General features: G+C 37.6%; 1 protein-coding gene across 19 annotated transcripts in view; it reads left to right on the top strand.

Moving 5' to 3' along the window:
* Fur2 (furin-like protease 2) overlaps positions 1–21,957 on the top strand; it is a 719,646-nt gene that overhangs the window by 628,735 nt on the left and 68,954 nt on the right. For all 19 annotated transcript variants that reach the window (XM_073976168.1, XM_073976161.1, XM_073976169.1 and 16 more), the window contains one exon: positions 4,938–5,097. In XM_073976168.1, the coding sequence (XP_073832269.1) occupies positions 4,938–5,097 (160 nt within the window). The remainder of the gene's footprint in view (positions 1–4,937; positions 5,098–21,957) is intronic.

Below are 21,957 nucleotides of genomic sequence, written 5' to 3'. Positions count from 1 at the left end.
CGCCCGTCCGTTTGTTAGTTGAAATCAAAATACAGCTCGCAATATTTAGGGTAAAGCACTTCTAGGAAATGGGTTTATAGGTTCACGTTTTGATATAGCACCCAAATAATGATACCTCCCGATTTCGATAAGTCTTCGTTGGGGGTGTACAACTTTCCACCAGAAATTTGTCGGTATCGGTTTACGTTTTCATATAGTCCCCATAGAAAATCCTTTCCGATTTTCGGTATATTGAAGGTTTCAGCGTAATTATCAAACCGAAATGGATGACAATAGGTATTTTATCTTCGATGGGGGCAAACATTCCAGAAGAAAATGATGAGTATAGGACCACATATTCATATAGCACTCATAGAAGAATATCTCCCGATTTTCGGCATTTGAAGGTTGTGGCCTCAATATAAGTCTTCATTGGGACTTCCAAACATTCCCCCAGAAACGGTCAGTGTAGGTCCTCGCTTAGATGTAGTCACAGTACCTTCAGATTTTAGGTTTCTTGAAGGTTATAGCCTCATTAATATAGTATATAATTGTTCCACAAACATCCTAGGCGGGACAGGGGAGACTTCTCTCATATCAATGAGTGTACCCCGATTCATATTAGCGCAATGATATGGGACCTACTGTTTATCGCCGAGTACGAACGGCGTGTCAAAGACACCACTTGTAGAGAAGTTGAACAAGCCTGAAATACTCAGAAAATGTCGCCAACATTACTGAGGGGTATTTTGCCACCGTTGAAATGTGGTAGCTGTTGACTGGCCGGGTAATCAGTACCTTCAGATTTTAGGTTTCTTGAAGGTTATAGACACATTAATATAGTATATAATTGTTCCACAAACATCCTAGGCGGGACAGGGGAGACTTCTCTCATATCAATGAGTGTACCCCGGTTCATATTAGCTCAATGATATGGGATCTACTGTTTATCGCCGAGTCCGAACGGTGTGTCAAAGACACCACTTGTAGAAAAGTTGAACAAGTCTGAAATACTCAGAAAATGTCGCCAACATTACTGAGGGGTATTTTGCCACCGTTGAAAAGTGGTTGCTGTTGACTGGGCGGGTAATCGAACCCACGACCTTGAGCGTGCAATGCGGGTGTACATATCATTGCACCACGGTGGCACCCAAATATATAGCCACATTATCTTACCGAAATTGCTGAAATTTGGCATTTAGTCTTCTTTGGGACTTCCAAACTTTTCACGTTTAGATGTAGCCCCCATAGAAAGGTACCCTCGATTTCAGTATTTTGAAGGTTTCTTTATCTTACCAAAATTCATTATCATACCAAAATGTCAACAATTTGGAAAAAGGTCTAGCCGATGATGGTTTATCAGGTCTAAGGAGTGCTAAACCTGAAATAGGCGTATTTTTGATGGTGATGATGATTGACGTATTTTTGATGGGTGCTACTGAAAAATGACTTACTTACTTAGCTGGCCCATTACAGAAAATTTGTTCCATAGACCGAACTAAGAAAATATCTCCAATTCTCTCTGTTTAGTGCTTCACTCTTTGGAATGCCGCGCCTTGTCATCTCTTCTTCCATTTGTTTGCGCCATCTATTCTTTGGCCTGCCAATTCTGCGTGCACCGCCATGCGGCCCGAATTTATCTCAAAATTATAGGAACCAACTCCAACAGTTGGTCCGATCTCAATGGACGTATTGCGCGTCGACACTATCAACTTGGTCTTCTCGCCGTTTACCGCCAGACCCACTTTAGCAGATTCCCTTTCGACCTTCATAAAGGTATCGGTTACTTTTTTACTGATCGTCTCATGATGTCTATATCATCAGCATAAGCAAATAACATGTGGCGATTGGTGTAGATTGTGCCACTTCTTTTTACGTTTGCCTCTCGTATAACCTTTTCTAGCAGGATGTTGAAAAGATCACACGAATGGCTATATCCTTGCCTGAAACCTGTTTTGGTACAAAGCTTTTTGGAGAGGTTGTTTCCTATTTTAACTGAAGATATTGTGTCAGTTAGAGTCATTTTACAACGCCGAATGAGCTTTGCGGGGATATCATATTCAGACATGGCTTTGAATACCTTTGAACGTTGCATCTCTTAGGTTTTCTCCAGGATTTCCCCCAGGGTAAATATCTGGTCAATGGTGAACTTCCCAGGTCTAAAGCCGCAATGGTATGCTCCAATTATTTCGTTGACCATGGGCTTTAGTCGTTTGCACGATATCCCTGACACTATCTGGTAGGCAATAGGGAGAAGACTTATGCCCCTGTAGTTAGATCATACACTCTTATCTCCTTTCTTGTGGACAGGGCACAGGATGCTCAGATTCCAATCGTCGGATACGCGTTCTTCCTGCCAGATGGAGCTAATTAGCTGATGCATACACCTTATCAGCCTGTCGCCTCCGGTTTTAAACAGCTCGGCTGGTAGGTCATCAGCTCCTGCTGCCTTATTATTCTTCAGCCGGTTTATTTTGGGATTTGATCTGTGGTATCTTCGTCGATTTCGCTACTATTGGATACCAACAGTGTGGAAAAATGCTCTTTCCATATCCTTAGCACACTATCTGTATTAGTTACCAAATTACCTTGCTGGTCTCTACAGGAGGATGTGCCAGTGCCAAAGCATTCAGTTTGACGTTTCACTCTTTGGTAGAATTTTCGGACTTCATTTTGTCTCCTGTACATCTCGATATGTTCACACTCCCGTCTTTCCATTTCGCTCTTTTTTCTGTGGAAAAGACGTTTCTGCTCTATCCTTTTCTCCCGGTACCCAAGGTAGTGGTCCGAGTCTATGTTTGCACCCCAAAACGATCGATGCTCAATGCATCTATCACAACGGGATCAATTTGATTTCTTGTTCTTTGATCTGGCGACAGCCAAGTGCCCTTATGAATATCGAGATGATTAAATCTGGTACTGCTAACTACCATGTTTTTTGCAGCTGCAAAGTCTATCAGCCTCATACCATTGTCAGATGTTTCACTGTGGAGACTGAATTTCCCGACTGTTGGGCCAAAGATATTCTCCTTTCCAATTTTGGCATTAAAATCGCCTAGAATGATTTTAATGTCATGGGCAGGGCAACGGTCATATGATTCTTCTTCTTTGCTCTGTTCGCCTTTGTATTCAGCTAATAAAGCTGATGTTGAAGAATTTTGCTTTTAATCGAATTGCTGCGAGTCTTTCATTCACTGGGGTTAAGCTGAAGACGAGATGTTTTAACCTTCGACCAACTACAAATCCGCAACCTCATACTTTGTGTCATGGCAGCTATAATACAGTGCGTCACCTTTAGGTGTTGGTGTGACGCCTTTCCCAATCCATCGTATTTCCTGTATGGCAGTAATGTCGGCCTTGTACTTTTCAAGTAAATCTGCCAATGCGTAAACTGCACTTTCTCTATAAAGAGTGCGAACATTCCAGGTGCAGATTCGCAGATCATGCGGGGTTCGTCAACTTTAGAGGGATTTGTTTTTCTTTTCTTTCGTTTTTTCAACGTTCTTATGGGTGAACGCGCGGCACATTTTAGCTCACTACCTTTAACGAGTGTTAGAGGCAGCTACCCCAGGCGACACCACGGGGAGGTCAATGTCCACTTGAGATGAGAGAGGGACCAAAATAAATCCTGGACTTTGCCATGTTAAAGTCGGTCAGGACCGTTCATTTGGTATCTTTCATCCGCATTAAAATCTTTTGCAAATTGCGCGACTTTTACCCTCTTTAAGGCGAACGAATTTGGAACCAAATTTTTTTCCTTAACCTCTATTGCAAAAATCATAGTTGTGCTCGCAATTTTTTTTTTTTTAATTTTTTCAAACGGAATTGCAAAAGAAATTTGGTTTTTACCATATATAAAATTTCGTCCATTTTCAGTAGGCTTTCTTCTTCTTCTCGCCCTAATATAAAATTCCATTATTTTTACACACATCTATTTATTAATACACAGTACACACATACATAAATATGTATGTATGTATGTGCGTTCGAAATTTTGTGTGTACCCAGCAAACCAAATGTCGGATGTCCGACATATCGGAACAATTTCGGAAGCAAAATCGTTCAGATTTCGTATAGATTTCTATACGATTTTTCGTAGGGGGATTCGTTCAGATTTCGTTCCGATTTCGGAGAAAATGTCGGAAGTAAATTTCCCTTCGAATTTGCTAATGTTTTTCTTCCGATTTCGTTACGAATTCGGATCGATATGTCGGAAACAAATTTCCCTTCGCACAACAACCACCTTTTGTATATATCTAACAAGCAACATTTTAGTTTGTTGTCGAAAAACAAAATGGTTGGTTATAAAATTCGCATATACATTTTTTAAATATTTTAAATATAAATGCAACATATAATAATTCAAGCTAGTGCTGATAGAATCAACATATTGGTACACAAAGTTTACATTGTTCTACTATAACTACAAAATGATAACAACAGTGAAAGTCATTAGATATCTTTGAAATTATAATCTTCCAATAAAAAACATAACAAAGAAAATTTATCAATAAAAAATTGGCATCAGAAAAAAATTTTTTCCTTCGATAATCATACGAAATTATTCAAAATCGTTCAGAAATCTTTACGAAAGTTCGGAAGGAACCTCAGATTTTCATACGACATAATTCCGAAATCGTTCAGAAATCTGTACGAAAATTCGGAGGAAAAAATTCGAATTCCGAATTTCCCAAGGATTTTCTTCCGATTTCGTTGCGAATTCTGACCGAAATCGATCCGATTTCGCTCCGAAATTTCGTTCCGAAATTATGTCAACCACTCCATACAACTTTCGTTAAGATATCGTTACGATTTCGGATCAGATATCGGACGTAACGTCCGAAATTTGTTCCGATTTCGTTACGATATCGGTACGATTGGTTTGCTGGGTACATTTTAATATTGTCTGATGGCATCCTCATTATTTGTTTTGTTGTTGTTTTTGTTATATTCCACAGGATCCAGATGCATCATTTGACATTAACGGCAATGATTCGGATCCAACACCACAAGATAATGGCGATAACAAGCATGGTACCAGATGTGCTGGTGAAGTGGCCGGTGTGGCTTTCAATAATTACTGTGGTGTAGGTGTTGCATATAATGCCAGTATTGGTGGTAAGTACAAATACATGCATAAATACATACATATCTACAATATTTGTTAATATAATAGCTTTGTTCGAATGCTGTTGGCATGTGTATACATTTTTACATACATACGTGTTTATTTATATTTTTTCAAAATGTCCATTACAATATTTGAAATATTTGCAAAAGAGAAGAACACTCTTGTGATTATGGCAATTAATTAAAGTGTATTTATTTTTGTTATATGTTATTACTATTAATTGTTTAACATGAGGGTTATTTTCCGGGCAATCTCAACTGCAGAGGTATATTAAAGCTACACATTTTTGGGGACTTTAAATGGATTGAATTACTTTATGTGTTATGTGGCCAATTTGTGTTTCGTTGTTTTAAAAATATGTCATTGCCCCTTCTTAGTCAATGACAAAATTTTTAAAACTACGTAACTCAAATTAGCCAACTTCAATAATATAAGGCAATATTATAAAAACAACCTTGAATTAAATTTCAATTATGTTTAAAACCTTCTTTAAACTGTATTTTCAACTAACTTTGAAAATAGCCTATTTCCCATCTTAACCGAGAAAACTATGGAAGCGTGTGTAAGGGATGCCAGGAAACATGCTTATGTATTTTCCTGCCATACAATTCTTATCAGAATATGTTGTATAGGCTTAAATTATGCATTTAGTTGCATACATTTGTAAAGCTGCATATTAATGTTTTATGTGTGTGTTTGTGCGTGCATGCGTGTATGCAAAGTAATTTGAACAAACAACATTCAACTATTTCCATTTACAAATACAAACGCACACGCCGCATATGTCCACAATGTAAACTCACGCATTTTTTGCATATCACAACAAGGCTCGTTTATTTTTTCCCTCTCTGACAAAAAGGAGAAGGCAGCGAAATAAAGGCAGCCACTATCACGCACAAAACACACATTCACACGGCATCGTCATTCATGAATACCATGAAAACTCTTACACAACACCACTAATACAAAGCAAAAAGAAGGAAAAAAGAAATGCCACTCATATTGGTACCAAAAGATAACAAACACGCAAACAAACAATGCCGCGCCTCCCTCATCCTCCACTCCTATTGAGGAACACTTTTAACAAATGACAACAATTTATGCGCCCACAGAATGCAATGAATGCAGCAGCCTCTGTTGTGTTCATTCAGCTAAGCGGAATATGCTTTCTACAATGAGCGAATACAAAACGCACATAGTATACGAGTATATGTTTGTTTGTGTATATATTTCCACAACCAACACTACTTTAAAATACCGAAAATTTGAAGCAACAACAAATTTACCAGTAGTTTGTTTGGTGTACTAACCATGACAATGGTGTTGTTGTTGCTGATGATGTTGGCGACACCAGAAAGCATTCCAGTGTACCTACCCACTCTCCACAAACACCCTTCCAACCCTGACATGTTTTTGTTAATTTTAAGAAGTGGTTTACAAAATTGTGGGAAACACTTTATTAAACGAGGACTACTTCAAATCTTATATAATTCTCCACCCGATTCCTTATAGATTCATAATTCTCTCAAAGAGAGGGGTGGTAACAAAAACGAACATATCTTCCTCAGCAAATCCACCTACTTCATTTATCCATCCGTTTGCTTCTTTTTATACTTTCCACCATAATATGGGGGGTGTAATTTAATATGTAATTCTGACGTTCCAACACATGGAAGTATTCATCGGAGACCCTAAAAAGTATGTATATTCTTGATCAGGGTAACATTCTAAGTCGATATAACCACGTCCATCGTCCGTTCGATTTTCGGTATTTTGAAGGCTTTAGCTTCATTATCACACCGAAATGACTGAAATTTGGTACTTAGTCATCGTTGGGGGTATAAAACCTTCCTCCAGAATTTTGTCGCATAGATCCACAACTTCATATATACCCCATAGAACGGTACCTCCTGATTTCCGGTATTTTGAAGTTTGTGGCATCAATATTCCACCGAAATTGTTGAAATGTATAAAACTTTCCATATGAAATTTGACGGTATAGGTCCACGCCTTTATATAGCCCCTATAGAACAATACCTCCCGATTTTCGGTATTTTAAAGGTTGTGGCATCACTGTTCCTCCGAAATGGCTGAAATTTGGTACTTAGTCTTCGTTGGGTGTATAAAACTTTCCCCTAAAATTTTGTCGGTATAGGTCCACGTCTTCATATAACCCCCATAGAACGGTACCTCCTTATTTCTGGTATTTTGAAGGTTGTGACCACAATAATCCATCGAAATGGCTTAAATTTGGTATTTAGTCTTTGTTGGAAGTATTCAACTTTTCCCTCTAAATTTGTCGGTATAGCTCCACGCTTTCACAAAGCCCCATTGAAGGAAGTTTATATAGACGTGATGAAGGGGGTCTTTATAGACGAGCTGAAGGGAGTCTTTATAGACGAGCTGAAGTGAGTCTTTATAGAAGAGCTGAAGTGAGTCTTTATAGAAAAGCTGAAATGACTATTTATAGACGAGCTGAAGTGAGTATTTATAGACGAGCTGAAGTGAGTTTTTATAGACGATCTGAAGTGAGTCTTTATAGACGAGCTGAAGGTAGTCTTTATTGACGAGCTGGAGGGAGTCTTTATTGACGAGCTGAAGTGAGTCTTATAGGGGAGATAAATTGAGTCTTCATAGGCGAGCTGAAGGGTGTCTTTATAGACGAACTGAAGGAAGTCTTTATTGACGAAGAGAAGAGAGTCTTTTTAGACGAGCTGAAGGGAGTCTTTAAAGATGAGCTGAAGGGAGTCTTTAACGACGAGCTGAAGTGAATGTTTATAGACGAGCTGAAGAGAGTCTTTATATACGTGCTAAAGGAAGTCTTTGTAGACGATCTGAAAGGAGATTTTATAGGCAAGCTAAAAGAGTCTTTAAAGGCGAGCTGAAAGGAGTCTTTATAGAAGAATTGATGAGAGTCTTTGTAGACGAGCTGAAGAGAGCCAAGGAATGAATATTTTTGAAGCAAACATATTATGAGATCAAGATAGAGTATGGTAAATTTGTAAAACTATATATTGTCTCAGCAACCATATATTTTGTTAAAATTTATAATGACACAAAATATATGTTTTCTGCAACAATACATTATGAAATATTTACAATATTTTGTTTTTCTCTCAGAATATGTATGCTTCAATAATATCCCTTCCCTGAGTGTATAGACGAACTGAAGGATGTCTTTATAGGCGAGCTAAACGGAGTCTTTATGGACAAGCTAAAGGGAACAAAAAAGTAAAATTTTTGGCTGTTGTCCTAAGCCAATTTAGTACTGTACTCCTCATAAAGTTGTACCTATTCTTTGGAGAAGAAATTTCGAAAGAACCTTTAGCAAAATTTATACTAAGAAAATTTTTTCTATAATTTCAAACCTTGTCTGCATACAACCACTATGCCCAATGAGCTTGTATACTTTCTTGCAAAGTTTTACAAGTACCATTATCGTTCCATTGTGATTATCGACACCGCATCATCAGTATAGCCAGAGAAGTCGTTGTCGTCGTCAAGCGTCACCATCACAGCCGCTAAAGTACTTTAATGTACACCAAGAACTGCAGAAGCTTTTGGAAAACTGTGTTGTACTATCAACAATGTACATCATAACCAACATAAGAGATAGGGTAAAACGCAACGATCACAAGGCTAGAAGAAAATGTGTGTATGTGTATTTGTAGTTGTAGACATTTAGAGATAATACTACTGGCTTTAAAACCAACAAACAAAGGATGCCATTGTGTTGGTTTCTGGCTGCATGCATTTTTCTACTTTGTATGAGTTTGTGTGTGTGTGTCTGTTTGTTGGGAACATGATTCATCTTCACTTCACATAGCCGCATCATGGAATGTGTTATGATGCTAGCCATGAATCTATCTAAAGCCGCCAAAAGGATACCTTCAACCCATTATTGCCTGACTCACAGTATCTGCGTTAAGGACTTTTCATTCAAGAGAATACTCAAAACAAACTACAACTAACAACTATAGCAACAACAACAATAGCAGTTATATAGCAACAGATAAACAAAATTCCATCAACAGGAGACTAGTTAGGGCAAAGGAGCCTGCATAAATGTTGGATAATGTGTGTATGTACGTGCTTTAATGCATAGTATATGGTGTGTGTGTGTTGGAATTAGAATTTATATTTCATGGCTTCATTTGAAAACACTGGGAAAAATAGATTACGTATGTATACAGCGGTACCAATAGGCATAACATATCCACTGCTTCCGATTTTCTGAAATATGTTTTGGTTAGTAACTTTCGAAAAATGCGCTGAACTCTAGCGCGTCCTTTTACACGAGCAGCAGGGAGACTACATACCCGATCTGATGGGAGTCATTATACACGAGCTAGAGGGAGTTCTTTCCACGAGCAAGATGGAGTCTTTATAGACGAGCTGGAGGCAGTCTTTACATACGAACTGAAGGGAGGCCTTATAGACGAACTGCAAGAGTCTTTATAGATGAGCTGGAGGGGGTCTATATATACGAGCTGGAGAAAGTTTTTATAGACAAGCTGCAGTAGTATTTATAGTCAAGATGAAGAGAGTAGTTGTAGACAGGCTGAAGTTTGTCTATATAGACGAGGAGAAGACTGCCTTTATAGGGGATTAGAAGACTGTCTTTGTATACGAGTTGGAGGGAGTCTTTGTAGATGAGCTTGAGGTCTCTGAACTGAAAGGTGTCTTTATAGAAGAGCTGTTGGAAGTCTTTATAAACGAGCTGTAGGGAATCTTTACATACGAGCTGGAGGGGGTCTTTATAGACGAGCTGGAGGGAGTCTTTATAGACGATTTGGAGGGGGTCTTTATAGACGATTTGGAGGGGGTCTTTATAGACGAGCGGGAGAGAGCCTCTATAGACGAGCTGAAGGGAGTCTCTATAGACGAGCTAAAGAAAATCTCTATAGACGAGCTGAAGAGAGTCTCTATAGACGAGCGGGAGAGAGCCTCTATAGACGAGCTGAAGGGAGTCTCTATAGACGAGCTAAAGAAAATCTCTATAGACGAGCTGAAGAGAGTCTCTATAGACGAGCTGAAGGGAGTCTTTATAGACGAGCTGAATGGAGTCTTAATAGACGAGCTGAAGGGAGTCTTTATAGACGAGCTGAACGGAGTCTTTATAGACGAGCTGAAGGGAGTCTTTATAGACGAGCTGAAGGGAGTCTTTATAGACGAGCTGAAGGGAGTCTTTATAGACGAGCTGAAGGGAGCCTTTATAGACGAGCTGAAGGGAGTCTCCATAGACGAGCTGAAGGGAGTCTTCATAGACGAGCTGGAGGGAGTCTTTATAGACGAGCTGAACGGAGTCTTTATAGACGAGCTGAAGGGAGTCTTTATACACGAGCTGAATGGAGTCTTAATAGACGAGCTGAAGGGAGTCTTTATAGACGTGTTGAAGGAAGTCTCTTTAGACGAGCTGAAGGGAGTCTCTATAGAGGATTTGAAGGGAGTCTGTATAGACGAGCTGAAGGGAGTCTCTATAGACGAGCTGAAGGTAGTCTCTATACACGAGCTGAAGGGAGTCTCTATACACGAGCTGAAGGGAGTCTCTATAGACAAGCTGAAGGGAGTCTCTATAGACGAGCTGAAGGGAGTCTCTATAGACGATCTGAAGGGAGTCTCTATAGACGAGCTGAAGGGAGTCTCTATGGACGAGCTGAAGGGAGTCTTTATAGACGAGCTGAAAGGAGTCTCTATGGACGAGCTGAAGGGAGTCTCTATAGACGAGCTGAAGGGAGTCTCTATAGACGAGCTGAAGGGAGTCTCTATAGACGAGCTGGAGGTGGTCTCTATAGACGAGCTGAAGGGAGTCTCTAGAGACGAGCTGGAGGTGGTCTCTATAGACGAGCTGAAGGCAGTCTCTATAGACGAGCTGAAGGCAGTCTCTATAGACGAGCTGAATACAATCTCTATAGACGAGCTGAAGGCAGTCTCTATAGACAAGCTGAAGGGAGTCTCTATAGACGAGCTGAAGGGAGTCTCTATAGACGAGCTGAAGGGAGTCTCTATAGACGAGCTGAAGGGCGTCTCTATAGACGAGCTGAAGGGAGTCTCTATAGACGAGCTGGAGGGAGGAGTAGAAGGCTGTCTTTATATACGATTGGGAGGGATTCGTTATATACGAACTGGAGGAAGAATTGTGTTTATAGACCAGCTGAAGGAAGTTTCTATAGACGAGTTGAAGGGAGTTTTTATAGAAGGAGGTATTTATAGGCGAGCTGGAGGGAGTCTTTATAAACTAGCTGTAGGGAATCTTTACACAAAAGCTGTAGGGAGTTTTATAGATAAGCGGAAGCAGTCCTTATAGTCAAGCTGAAGGGAGTCTAGAAGAGGAGTAGAGGGCTGCCTTCATACACAAGCTGGAGGGAGTAGTTATAGACGAGGGAATCTTTATAGACGAGCTGTATGGACTTTATAGGTAACCTTTATGCAGTATAGGAAATATTTTTAGTCGAGATGAAGGCGAGTTCAACGAAGTATTTGTATAGCTGAAGGGGGTATATACGATCTGGATAAAGCCTTTGTAGACGAGCTGTAGGGAGTCTTTATAGATGAACTGAAGAGGCTTTACAGCGACCTTTATGCAGTATCTATGGTCCTACTTTTTATGTCTTTCCTCAATCTGTATCTTCTTGATCTCTATTTCCTTATACATAAAAAAACCATAGCATAGGTCTACCAGATTCCAGTCCCTTCCCACAAATTCTATCAAATGCATATTCATATGAATGTACATTAGGGTTATGACTTTCGAAATATGTTGTATCAAAAATGATTTCCTGTTGCAAGGATGAATGAACTTTTGCCTATTATTCACCAAAAAACGTTTATTCCATTGAAATATAAAAAGTGCATGCACAAATCGACTTTAAAAAAATATTATTTTTGAAAAATGTATGAAATGAACAAAAAAAAAATGTCTCAAAAATGATTTCCTGTTGCACGAATGAATAAAATAACCTTTACTCCATTCAAATATTGAAAAAGGTCATTCACAAAGCAATTTTTTTGAAAAATTATATCTTTGGAAAAATAGTTTACGACATTTTTTATGATTCTCAGAATTAAAGAAAGTTAGTGAGAAACAAATGTTATGTCAGTTTGGATATCGCATGTGGCTTTAAAGCTTATTTTCAATCATATATCTGCTTACAGTGACTTCAAAAACTTGCACATAATTCTAATAAAATCAAATTTGAAAATCCTTTTTTATAATTAAAATTTTGTGTAATCTTATGTTGAAACTCATCACGCTATGATATAGTGATATGAGGTTGTAAAAAACTCATAACCCTGATGTACAAATGTATTTCCATATAAAACAGCGAAAGTAAAAATTATATAAAGACACATAGGCACGTCTTAAGCCATAATTTCCCATTCATTTTCAACTAGCACACATGTGTGCGTGTGTATCAAAAAACAGGAGCACGTCGAACAAAAAAAAACTTGTTTAAAATAAAAGAGAATTTTTTAAAACAGAAAAGAAGTTTCTTTTTTTTGCAAAAAATACTTCTCAGACTTTAGGAAAATATTGACACAATATTCGTAGGACTTGCTGGGTTCTCCAAGCAAAAGTCATACGAAAACAAACAAACTGAAGTTCAAACGAAAGCTGCACTCCATAGCCATACCCACCACATACTGCACATAGGATGGGGAAAATTTATTGCTAGGAGATACTCCAAAGCGATGAGCTATAATTTATGGTAACATGACCGTAGCGTCAGTGGTGAAGCAGAGGAAATGTACAAACACGTATGTGTGTGAGAGTTTGAAAATTTTCAACAATTTTTGTTGTTGCTTTTATAAACACTTTTTTTGTTAAAAAAAAAAACATTACATCCCATTTTGGGAGTTGAAAGAAAAGTATCTCCTTTTTTAATGTGTGTGTGTTCGCGAAATAGGCTTCCCAGCATCCCCCCAGACTTCGTCACTGGTGTTTGAAACTACACTCATCCGTCAAAAGTCACTTTAAATCTTCAAAGATTCATTTCTGGTTCCCATGAAACTTACCCATTCCAACCAACCACCATGGCAATGTCGATTCATTACAGTGTTCCTTTATCCTATCCTTTCGATCGCCATGTTCTGTTGTAAAGTTTTAAAGGTTTTTTTTCTACTTCCTTTGATAATATTTGGTTTTTCTTTTCATTTTCTGTTGGGTTTCTCTGCAAACTCTTGTGTTGCCATAGATATGGTGTCTTGTCAACATCAAGTGTTGGCGGTTTTTGTGGTTTCAAGAGTTGTTAACAAATTTATATTGACGAAAATGCTTTGTAGGTTTTTTTCCGCAATTCATTCATCAGTGGGAGAAATGTTGGTGTTGGAGTCGTTGGTTTGAGTGTTGTTTTTGTTTTTATCTGCTTGTCTAACTGGTTACTGGTTTCATCTTTGTGTATCGTTTTTGGGTTCTTCTTTAACCTTTGTCGGCTAACAGTGTTTGTCAATATTTGTGGCAAACACCGCGTAGTCGAAACTTTGAAGAAATACATTTGAAAGAATGTAAGTTGTGTTGTTTGGTTTAGTTTGCTTTTTTGTGATAACTTAACTTAATTCAATATTATGACATCGAGATGAATCCTTTTAAGAGGGGATAACTAGGGGATCTAAATGGGATATAGCCGCGATAATACATACCGACGAGGATAGACAAGCAGGCGGGAATCTACGTAGATTATCCAGAGGGATATTTTTATTTATAAGCGAGCTGAATGGAATCTATATAGACGAGAAAGATTAGTTTGAGAGGTTCTTACTTACTTACTTACTTAGATGGCCCATTACAGAACATTTGTTCCATAGACCGAACTAAGAAAAGATCTCCATTCCTCTCTGTTTTTCGCTTCGCTTTTTGGAATACCGCGCCTTTTCATTTCTTCATCCACTAGTATGCTCCATCGAAGCTTAGGCCTCCCGATTCTGCGTACGCAGCCATGTGGCATGTATTCATACGCCTTTTAAGCGGGTTCATTATCGTTCATTCTTATGATATGGCCTAGCCAACGCAATCTCGATACGTTTAACTATATTCATGTCTTTGTATAGCTGATATAGCTCGTGGTTCATACGACGTCGATATTCTCCGTCAACGCAAATCGGCCCGTATATCTTTCGAAGAATTTTCCTCTCAAACACACCAAGCACTACCTTATCTGCTTGCGCAAGCACCCATGCTTCGGAGCCATACATTAGCACGGGTAGTATCAGCGTTTTGTATAGTGTTATTTTTGTTTGACGAGATGTGGCTGTGTTTTTCAATTGCTTGTTTAAACCATAGTAGCATCTTCTTCTTATTTCACAACTGATGTTGTTTGTTGTGTTTATGGCAGTGCCGAGGTAGACGAAGTCTTTAACTACCTCAAAATTATAGGTACCAACTTCCACAGTTGGTCCGAGCTCTATGGACGCTTTGCGCGTCGACACCATCAATTTTGTGTTTTCGCTGTTTACCGCCAGACCCAGTTTCGCAGATTCTCCTTCGACCTTCTTAAAGGTATCAGTTACTTCCTTTACTGATCGTCCTATGATATCTATGTCATCAGCATAAGCAAGTAACATGTGGCTATTGGTGTAGATCGTGCCATTTCTTTTGACATTTGCATTTCGTATTACCTTTTCCAGCAAAATGTTGAATAGGTCACACGAAAGGCTGTCTTCTTGCCTGAAACCTCTTTTGGTACTGAACTGTTCAGAGAGGTTCTTTCCAACTTTAACTGATGACCTAGTGTCAGTTAAAGTCATCTTACAAAGCCGGATGAGCTTTGCGGGGATACCAAGATAGACATTGCATGGAATACCTTTGATCGGAGGGGAGTGTCGAAAGCTGCTTTATAATCGACAAAAATGCGATATGTGTCGATCTGCATCTCTTGGGTATTCTCAAGGATTTGCCGCAGGTTAAATATCTGGTCAATGGTGGACTTGCCAGGTCTAAAGCCACATTGGTATGGTCCAATGATTTCGTTGACCATTGGCTTTAGTCGTTCGCACAAAATCCCTGACACTATCTTAAATAGGCAATAGGGAGAAGACTTATGCCCCTATAGTTGGAGCATACAGTCTTATCTCCTTTCTTGTGGACGGGACATAGGATGCTCAGGTTCCAATCGTCGGGTACGCGTTCTTCCTGCCAGATGGTGCTAACTAGCTGATGCATACACCTTATCAGCGCGTCGCCTCCGGTTTTAAACAGCTCGGCTGGTAAGTCATCGGCTCCTGCTGCTTTATTATTCTTCAGCCGGTTGATTGCTGTTTTTACCTCATCTTGGCCGGGTGGTATACATTCTATACCATCTTCTGGGATTGGATCTGTGGTATCATCGTCTTCGCTACTATTGGATACCAGCAGATTGGAGAAATGTCCCTTCCATATCCTGAGCACGCTATCTGTATCTGTACCTTGCTGGTCTCTACAGGAGACCTGTACCAAAGCCATCTGTTTGATGTTTCACTCTTTGGTAGAATTTTCGGACTTCATTCTGGCTCCTGTACATCTCGATTTTTTCACACTCCCGCTTTTCCATTTCTCTCTTTTTCTTGCGGAAAAGACGTTTCTCTTCTCTCCTTTTCTCCCTTTTCTCTTTTCTTTACTGATTGTAAAGTAGCTCTATATGCCGCATTTTTCTCTTCGGTAGCAGCACGACACTCCTGGTCATACCATGAAATCCTTTGTGGAGGTCTCTGGAATCCAAGTATGGATTTTGTCCGAATCAATGTTTGCGCCTCGGAACGATCGTACATCCTACACGCTCGATGAATGTCTTCCATCTATCACAACATGATCAATTTGATTACTTGTTCTTTGATCTGGAGACAGCCAGGTGCCCTTATGAATATCGAGATGATTAAATCTGGTACTGGTAACTACCATGTTTTTTGCAGCTGCAAGTCTATCAGCCTCATTCGAATTGCAGCAAGTCTTTTATTCACTGGGGTGAAGCTGGATACCAGATGTTTTAGTCTCTGACTAACTACAAATCCGCAACCAAACTCATGTTTTGTGTCATGGCAGCTATAATACAGTGCGTCACCTTTAGGTGTTGTTATGACGCCTTTCTCAATCCATCGTATTTCCTGTATGGCAGTAATAGGACCGTTCCTTAGTATCTTCCATATCCTACGCCACCAATGAATTATAATCCCATATCATACAAATTTTCATGGTTAATCGGTTTTAAATGAACAGAACATTCTGTGTTTCCTTTCTCTGATAATGAAAGTTTACGGGTAATCAATTGCCGGGTTATCTAGGTTCGACTGCATTTTAAATTTGGTTCTGAATTGCGCTAATATGGTATTCATTTTTGGGTCCTTATTAAATAATATTTTTTTATCAAAATAAGTCTACTGCAAGGGATTTATTTTTGTTGTTTGGTGCAAGCATTGTACATCGGCCCATTCAAACTACTTGGTCTGTCTTAGCTTACCTTAATCGAACCTTCCTCCTTATTTTTTATTCATTCTACACCTGTCCTTCATGGCGCATTCATACCCTTGTCCATTTTAAGTTTTTTTCTATCAAACATATTTGACAGTTAATTATATCAATAAGATTAATAAACCTTCAAACTGACTAACATGTCACATCATCAAACCACCTAGGCCCGGTCCATTATTATACCGTTATACTACCTTCAATGGCCGGAGAATATATCTTAAGAATTTATTATTGAAAATTAAACATCAATATTTTAGTAAATCATTGAAAAGGGAATACACAAAAATTCTTCACTCCTTTGTCCTCTTTCTTTCCATAACACCTCCATTTTAGTTTACCACTTTGGGGAGTAACAACAGCCATAAAGTACTTAAACTGTCATTGGACTTGATGAGGGAGATATACTTTGTTTTTTGTTTTCCTCAGAAAAAGGAAAACAACAGACATTCTTCTTCATTGATATAAAACAACAACTACCAAGAAAACATTCTTTCATCAGATAATAGTCTTTTGGTTTTTGTTATGATTTTTTTTTTTAATTTTTGCTATATATTGGCGTGATATACACACACACTGCTGTACGGTAAATGCTTAAGATGAATCGATTGTTTAAAGAAAATGTATGGTATGACAAGCTGAATTCCATCCAATACACCGGGTTATGTCTTTTACTTTCATATGAGAGGATTTTAAGAGATTTCATAGAATAACTTCAGAATATTTCAGGCGAAGGATATCCACCTACTCCTCTCTTTTGGTTGTCAATACAATAAATAAGACATTAAACAGAGTGGAATTTTGTTGTAACAAAAGATAAAGGGAATTTTTAAAAGACACCTAGAGGATGAAATTTACGGGATATAGTTGACTATGGATGGGGTGTTAAGATGACCATGGTAGAAAATTCTTATAAATATTAAATGTATGTTTAAAAGCTAATTGAAGAGATTGTTGGTTAAATTTAATGAAAGGATAGGACGAGGAATTTCTAAAAGTGAAATTGTTTTGCAAACACATATATATAAATCGTAAAACATATAAAATAAAATAAAAAATAATATATAAAATATAAAAATAAAATATAAAATTTATTAAATTAATTTTTAAGAGCTAAATGAAGTGATTGTTCATGTTCATGTACATAAATCGTAAAACATATAAAATATATAAAATATAAAAATATAAAGTATAAATATAAAATATAAATATTAAGTATAAACAAGTTAGAACAGCGTTAAGTTCGACCAGGCTGAACTTGTTATACCCTCCACCACGAGTTGTATTGAAGTAAAATGGAACAATTAGCTTCCTTTTGTTTATGAAAAATGTGGCTAACCTTCAAAATACCGAAATTCGGAAGATATTGTTATATAAGGGCAATATCAACAAGTCGATCGATAACCACAAATTTCTGACGGAAAGTTTTCAAACTTAAAGAAGACTAAATACCAAATTTCCTATATTTCAAAATAGCGAAAATCAAGAGGCAGGCACTCTTTTACGGGGGATAAAGGAAGACATGAATACGATAATTAAATTATTTATTTCTTCCTGCACAACAAGATCAAGATCTTATAAATTGCAGTGCAGGATTATAACTATTAAGAAATACATCCAACTTAACCTAATTACAAACACAATTATAATTTTAAGTAGAATAACATTTATAAATTTATAATTTTATGAATATTTTTTTGAACATTTTAATTAATAATTATTTAGCAAAACGAAAAAACTTATATTATGCCATCATTTCCCTATTCTGAAAATATAAATGAAGCCTTTTCTTAAAACTATACACATTGCTGATGCACTGTAAGTCATATGGTAGGGTATGGTTCCTATGAAGAAATGCCTTTCGGATGAACTGTTACGCCGTCTAAGGGTATAATTTTTTTCCTCTATAAGGCCTGGCAAATTTTATCCTATTAAAGAGATATTTCGGTTTTTGTTTATAAATAATCTTATGTAGATAAAATATGGCCTTCATATGGAGAATGGAATCGAAACTAATGCCATAAAAAGAGCATGCAAATTGGGACACACTCTGTGTTCTTCTCAGACCAAACACGTAACGAATGATGGTATTAAAAGCCACGTTTAACATTCTTCTACTCACGGAATCGCAGTATGTGTAGAGTAGAGATAAGCGCGTTCTTAAAAAATTAGGCACGAACATGCACGAACACGGACCAACATTTTTATGCAAATTCACGCACAAACACGGCGTTTTTCGAGAAGGCACGAACACGCACACTCACGCACGAAATTACAAAAAAAGAGAAATAGTTGTACATTTATCACGGTGCCCTTGAAGCAAATTTAAATGGAAGGTGCTTACACCTGGGAAGTTTTTGCAGATTTTGAAACTACAATGTTCATAGATGAGAAAAATTAAAAAACAAAAAAAATCGCCGGAGCGCTTTTTAAATAAATCGCGATTCAAGTTGGCATTTTTAGGGGTTGTTTAGGTTTTTGCGATGTTGCTTGGAAACCGCAAGTTCTATAAAAATGGGACTAAAGAAAATGTTGCAGCTATCAAAATTCTCTACAAGATTGACATGTGTGGCAAACTCGTCCGTTTTACCGTTTTTGAGATATAGAAGTTCAAATTGGTACAATTAAAATTCAATTCAATTCTGTATCGCCCCATAATAAAACAATGTCATGACTGCAAATTCCCAAATTAAACTTATATATCTAAGAAATGGTACAACCTAGGATAAGTTCCTTAATCCAGTATTGCAGAGAATTTTCACAGCTTTAAGATTTGCTCAGGTCCCACATCGAAAAGAATTGCCGTAGTCAAGCAAAATCGCGAAACGCTAACAAAAAAACCTAAAAACGTAAACTAAGCTTCTTTATCTCAAAAATGGTACAGCCTACGAACAAATCATAAACGTCAATCCTCTAGAGAATTTTCACAGCTACAACATTCCCTTTAGATCTATTTCGATTGGACTTGCGGTTGCCAAGCAAAATCGTGAAAACCTAACAGCGATTTTTTCTTGTTTTTGGATTTTTCTCATCTATGAACATTGCTGTTTCAGAATTCAGAAAAACGTCCGCTGTGCAAGCGTTTTTCATTTAAAGTTAGTTAAGGCGCACACTTCATGTCATTGGTTTATAAGGGGGCGATACAGAATTGAATTGAATTTTAATTGTCCCAATTTGAACTTCTATATCTCAAAAACGGTAAAACCGACGATAATACTATAAAGGTCAATCTTGTAGAGAATTTTAATAGCTACAACATTTTCTTGAGTCCCAATTTTACAGGACTTGCGGTTTCCAAGCAACATCGCAATAACCTAAACAACCCCTAAAAATGTCAATTTGAATCGCGATTTATTTAAAAAGCGCTCCGGCGATTTTTTTCGTTTTTTGATTTTTCTCATCTATGAACATTGTAGTTTCAAAATCTGCAAAAACTTCCCAGGTGTAAGCACCTTCCATTTAAATTTGTTTCAAGAGCACCGTGTTATTTGTTCAAAAAATATTCATATGTATTTCTAATTTTTCTTTTCATATTTAATATCGATTCTTATTTAAAAACATTTTTTTGTCCAAGTTAGAACTCAAAAGTCTAGTACGTCTTTCGTTGAGAATATATCCAGACGTGGAAAAAAATCTCTCGCTCGTTGCTGAGCTGAAGGGTATAGCCAAAAATTTCCTGGCTAATTGTTTTAAATATTTTAGATTAGACTGTTTCCAAAAGTTTAAAACATCAGTCTGACTAGATACGGCACTCGATAATATGTATGTATCAATTTCTGTATCAAATGGAGACTTTTTCATTTTTCATCTTTTTGCAATTTTGATCCAAAAACTCTGAAAATTCGTGAACGAGCGCGGTTCGGAAACTTCTTAGCCTAGCCTATCAATGAAAGAGAATAGTTAGTTTTTCAAAAATATTTTTATTTTTCAATATAATCTCCTGAAACTTCAATACACTTAGTCCAACGCTTTTCTAGTAATTCTATCCCTTGATTAAAATAGTTTTCCTCAAGGTCTTCAAAACAGTGGTTTGCAACTGTAATTGCATCTTCATTTGAGGTAAAACGCTTGCCAGCAAGGCATTTTTTAGATTTGGAAACAAGTAAAAGTCACTGGGAGCTAAATCAGGAGAATAAGGTGGGTGGTCAAGCAACTCGTACTTTAATTCGTTGATTTTAGCCATTGTTAGAACACTCTTGTGTGCTGGTGCGTTGTCTTGATGAAACATTATTTTTTTGTGTTGTAAGCCAGGACGTTTTTCTCGAATTTGCTCATTTAATTGATTCAAAAGGTTGTAATAGTACTCTGAATTTATTGTTTTACCCTTTTGCAGATAGTCAATCAATAAAATACATTTGAAGTCCCAAAAACCGTTGCCATAACCTTACCAGCCGATTGAATTGTTTTTGCCTTCTTTGGGGCACTTCCTCCAGCTTCAGTCCATTGTTTGGATTGTTCTTTTGTCTCTGGACTATAGTGGATCCATGTCTCATCAACAGTTATGAATCGACGCTTAAAATCCATTTTATTTCGCTTCGATCCAAACAAGCTTGAGAAATGTTCATTCTTATGCGTTTTTGATCGACTGTTAACAAATGCGGCACTCATCTTGCAGAAAGCTTTTTCATCTGTAGTTCTTCATGCAAAATTAAATGGACTCGATCATTTGAGATGCCCATGATATTAGCAATTTCACGCACTTTTATTCGTCGATCATTTAATACCATATCATGCACTTTGGCTACAATTTCTGTTGTTGTTGCTGATTTTGGAGAATGAGCATGTGTGCCAAAGTCAGAAACTTGGGAAAAAATGGAAATTTCTTGACATTTAAGTTTTGGATTTAATAAAATTCAGAGTCCATAGTGGAGGTATATCGTTTATTAGCAAATGTCAGAAGTCTGGGTCTCGAAAACATATGAGCGTAGGGATCGTACCCGTATCAGAGTGAGTACTACTGACCTATTGACGTTATAACGGGCGATATCGTTCGAAATGCGGGATTCTATAAAGGCAAATAGTTTTAGAAAGCCCGTCAGATGATAATTTACCGCACACATTTTGTATATAGACATTTCCGGGAAGAGCAAATGCTTCCCAAAAAAGAAAGGTTTCAACACATTTTGTACTCACAAAAGCCCATTAAATTTTGTTGCAAATGTATTGGCCACCACTGTATGTACATATAAAATGTTTGTACGTTTGTTTGAAGTTTATGGACTCAAAACCGCTGAACCGATCTTCCTGAAAATTTCAGAGTATATCACCACATGACCTGAAAGAGACATAGGCTATAAACATTTCTGAAATTCCGCGTTGATCCGGGGATATAGCATCAGAATCAGAGGTACCTCCAAAAAAAAATAGATTTTGTATGCAAATATTATCTATAGAATGGAAGCAGTTAATA

The sequence above is a fragment of the Musca autumnalis genome, unplaced genomic scaffold (genome assembly GCF_047663935.1).
Source record: "Musca autumnalis isolate F117 unplaced genomic scaffold, ASM4766393v1 scaffold_3, whole genome shotgun sequence".
Lineage (NCBI taxonomy): Eukaryota > Metazoa > Arthropoda > Insecta > Diptera > Muscidae > Musca > Musca autumnalis.
Note: the sequence above shows the minus strand (reverse complement) of the source record. Positions and strands in the feature narration are given on the sequence as shown.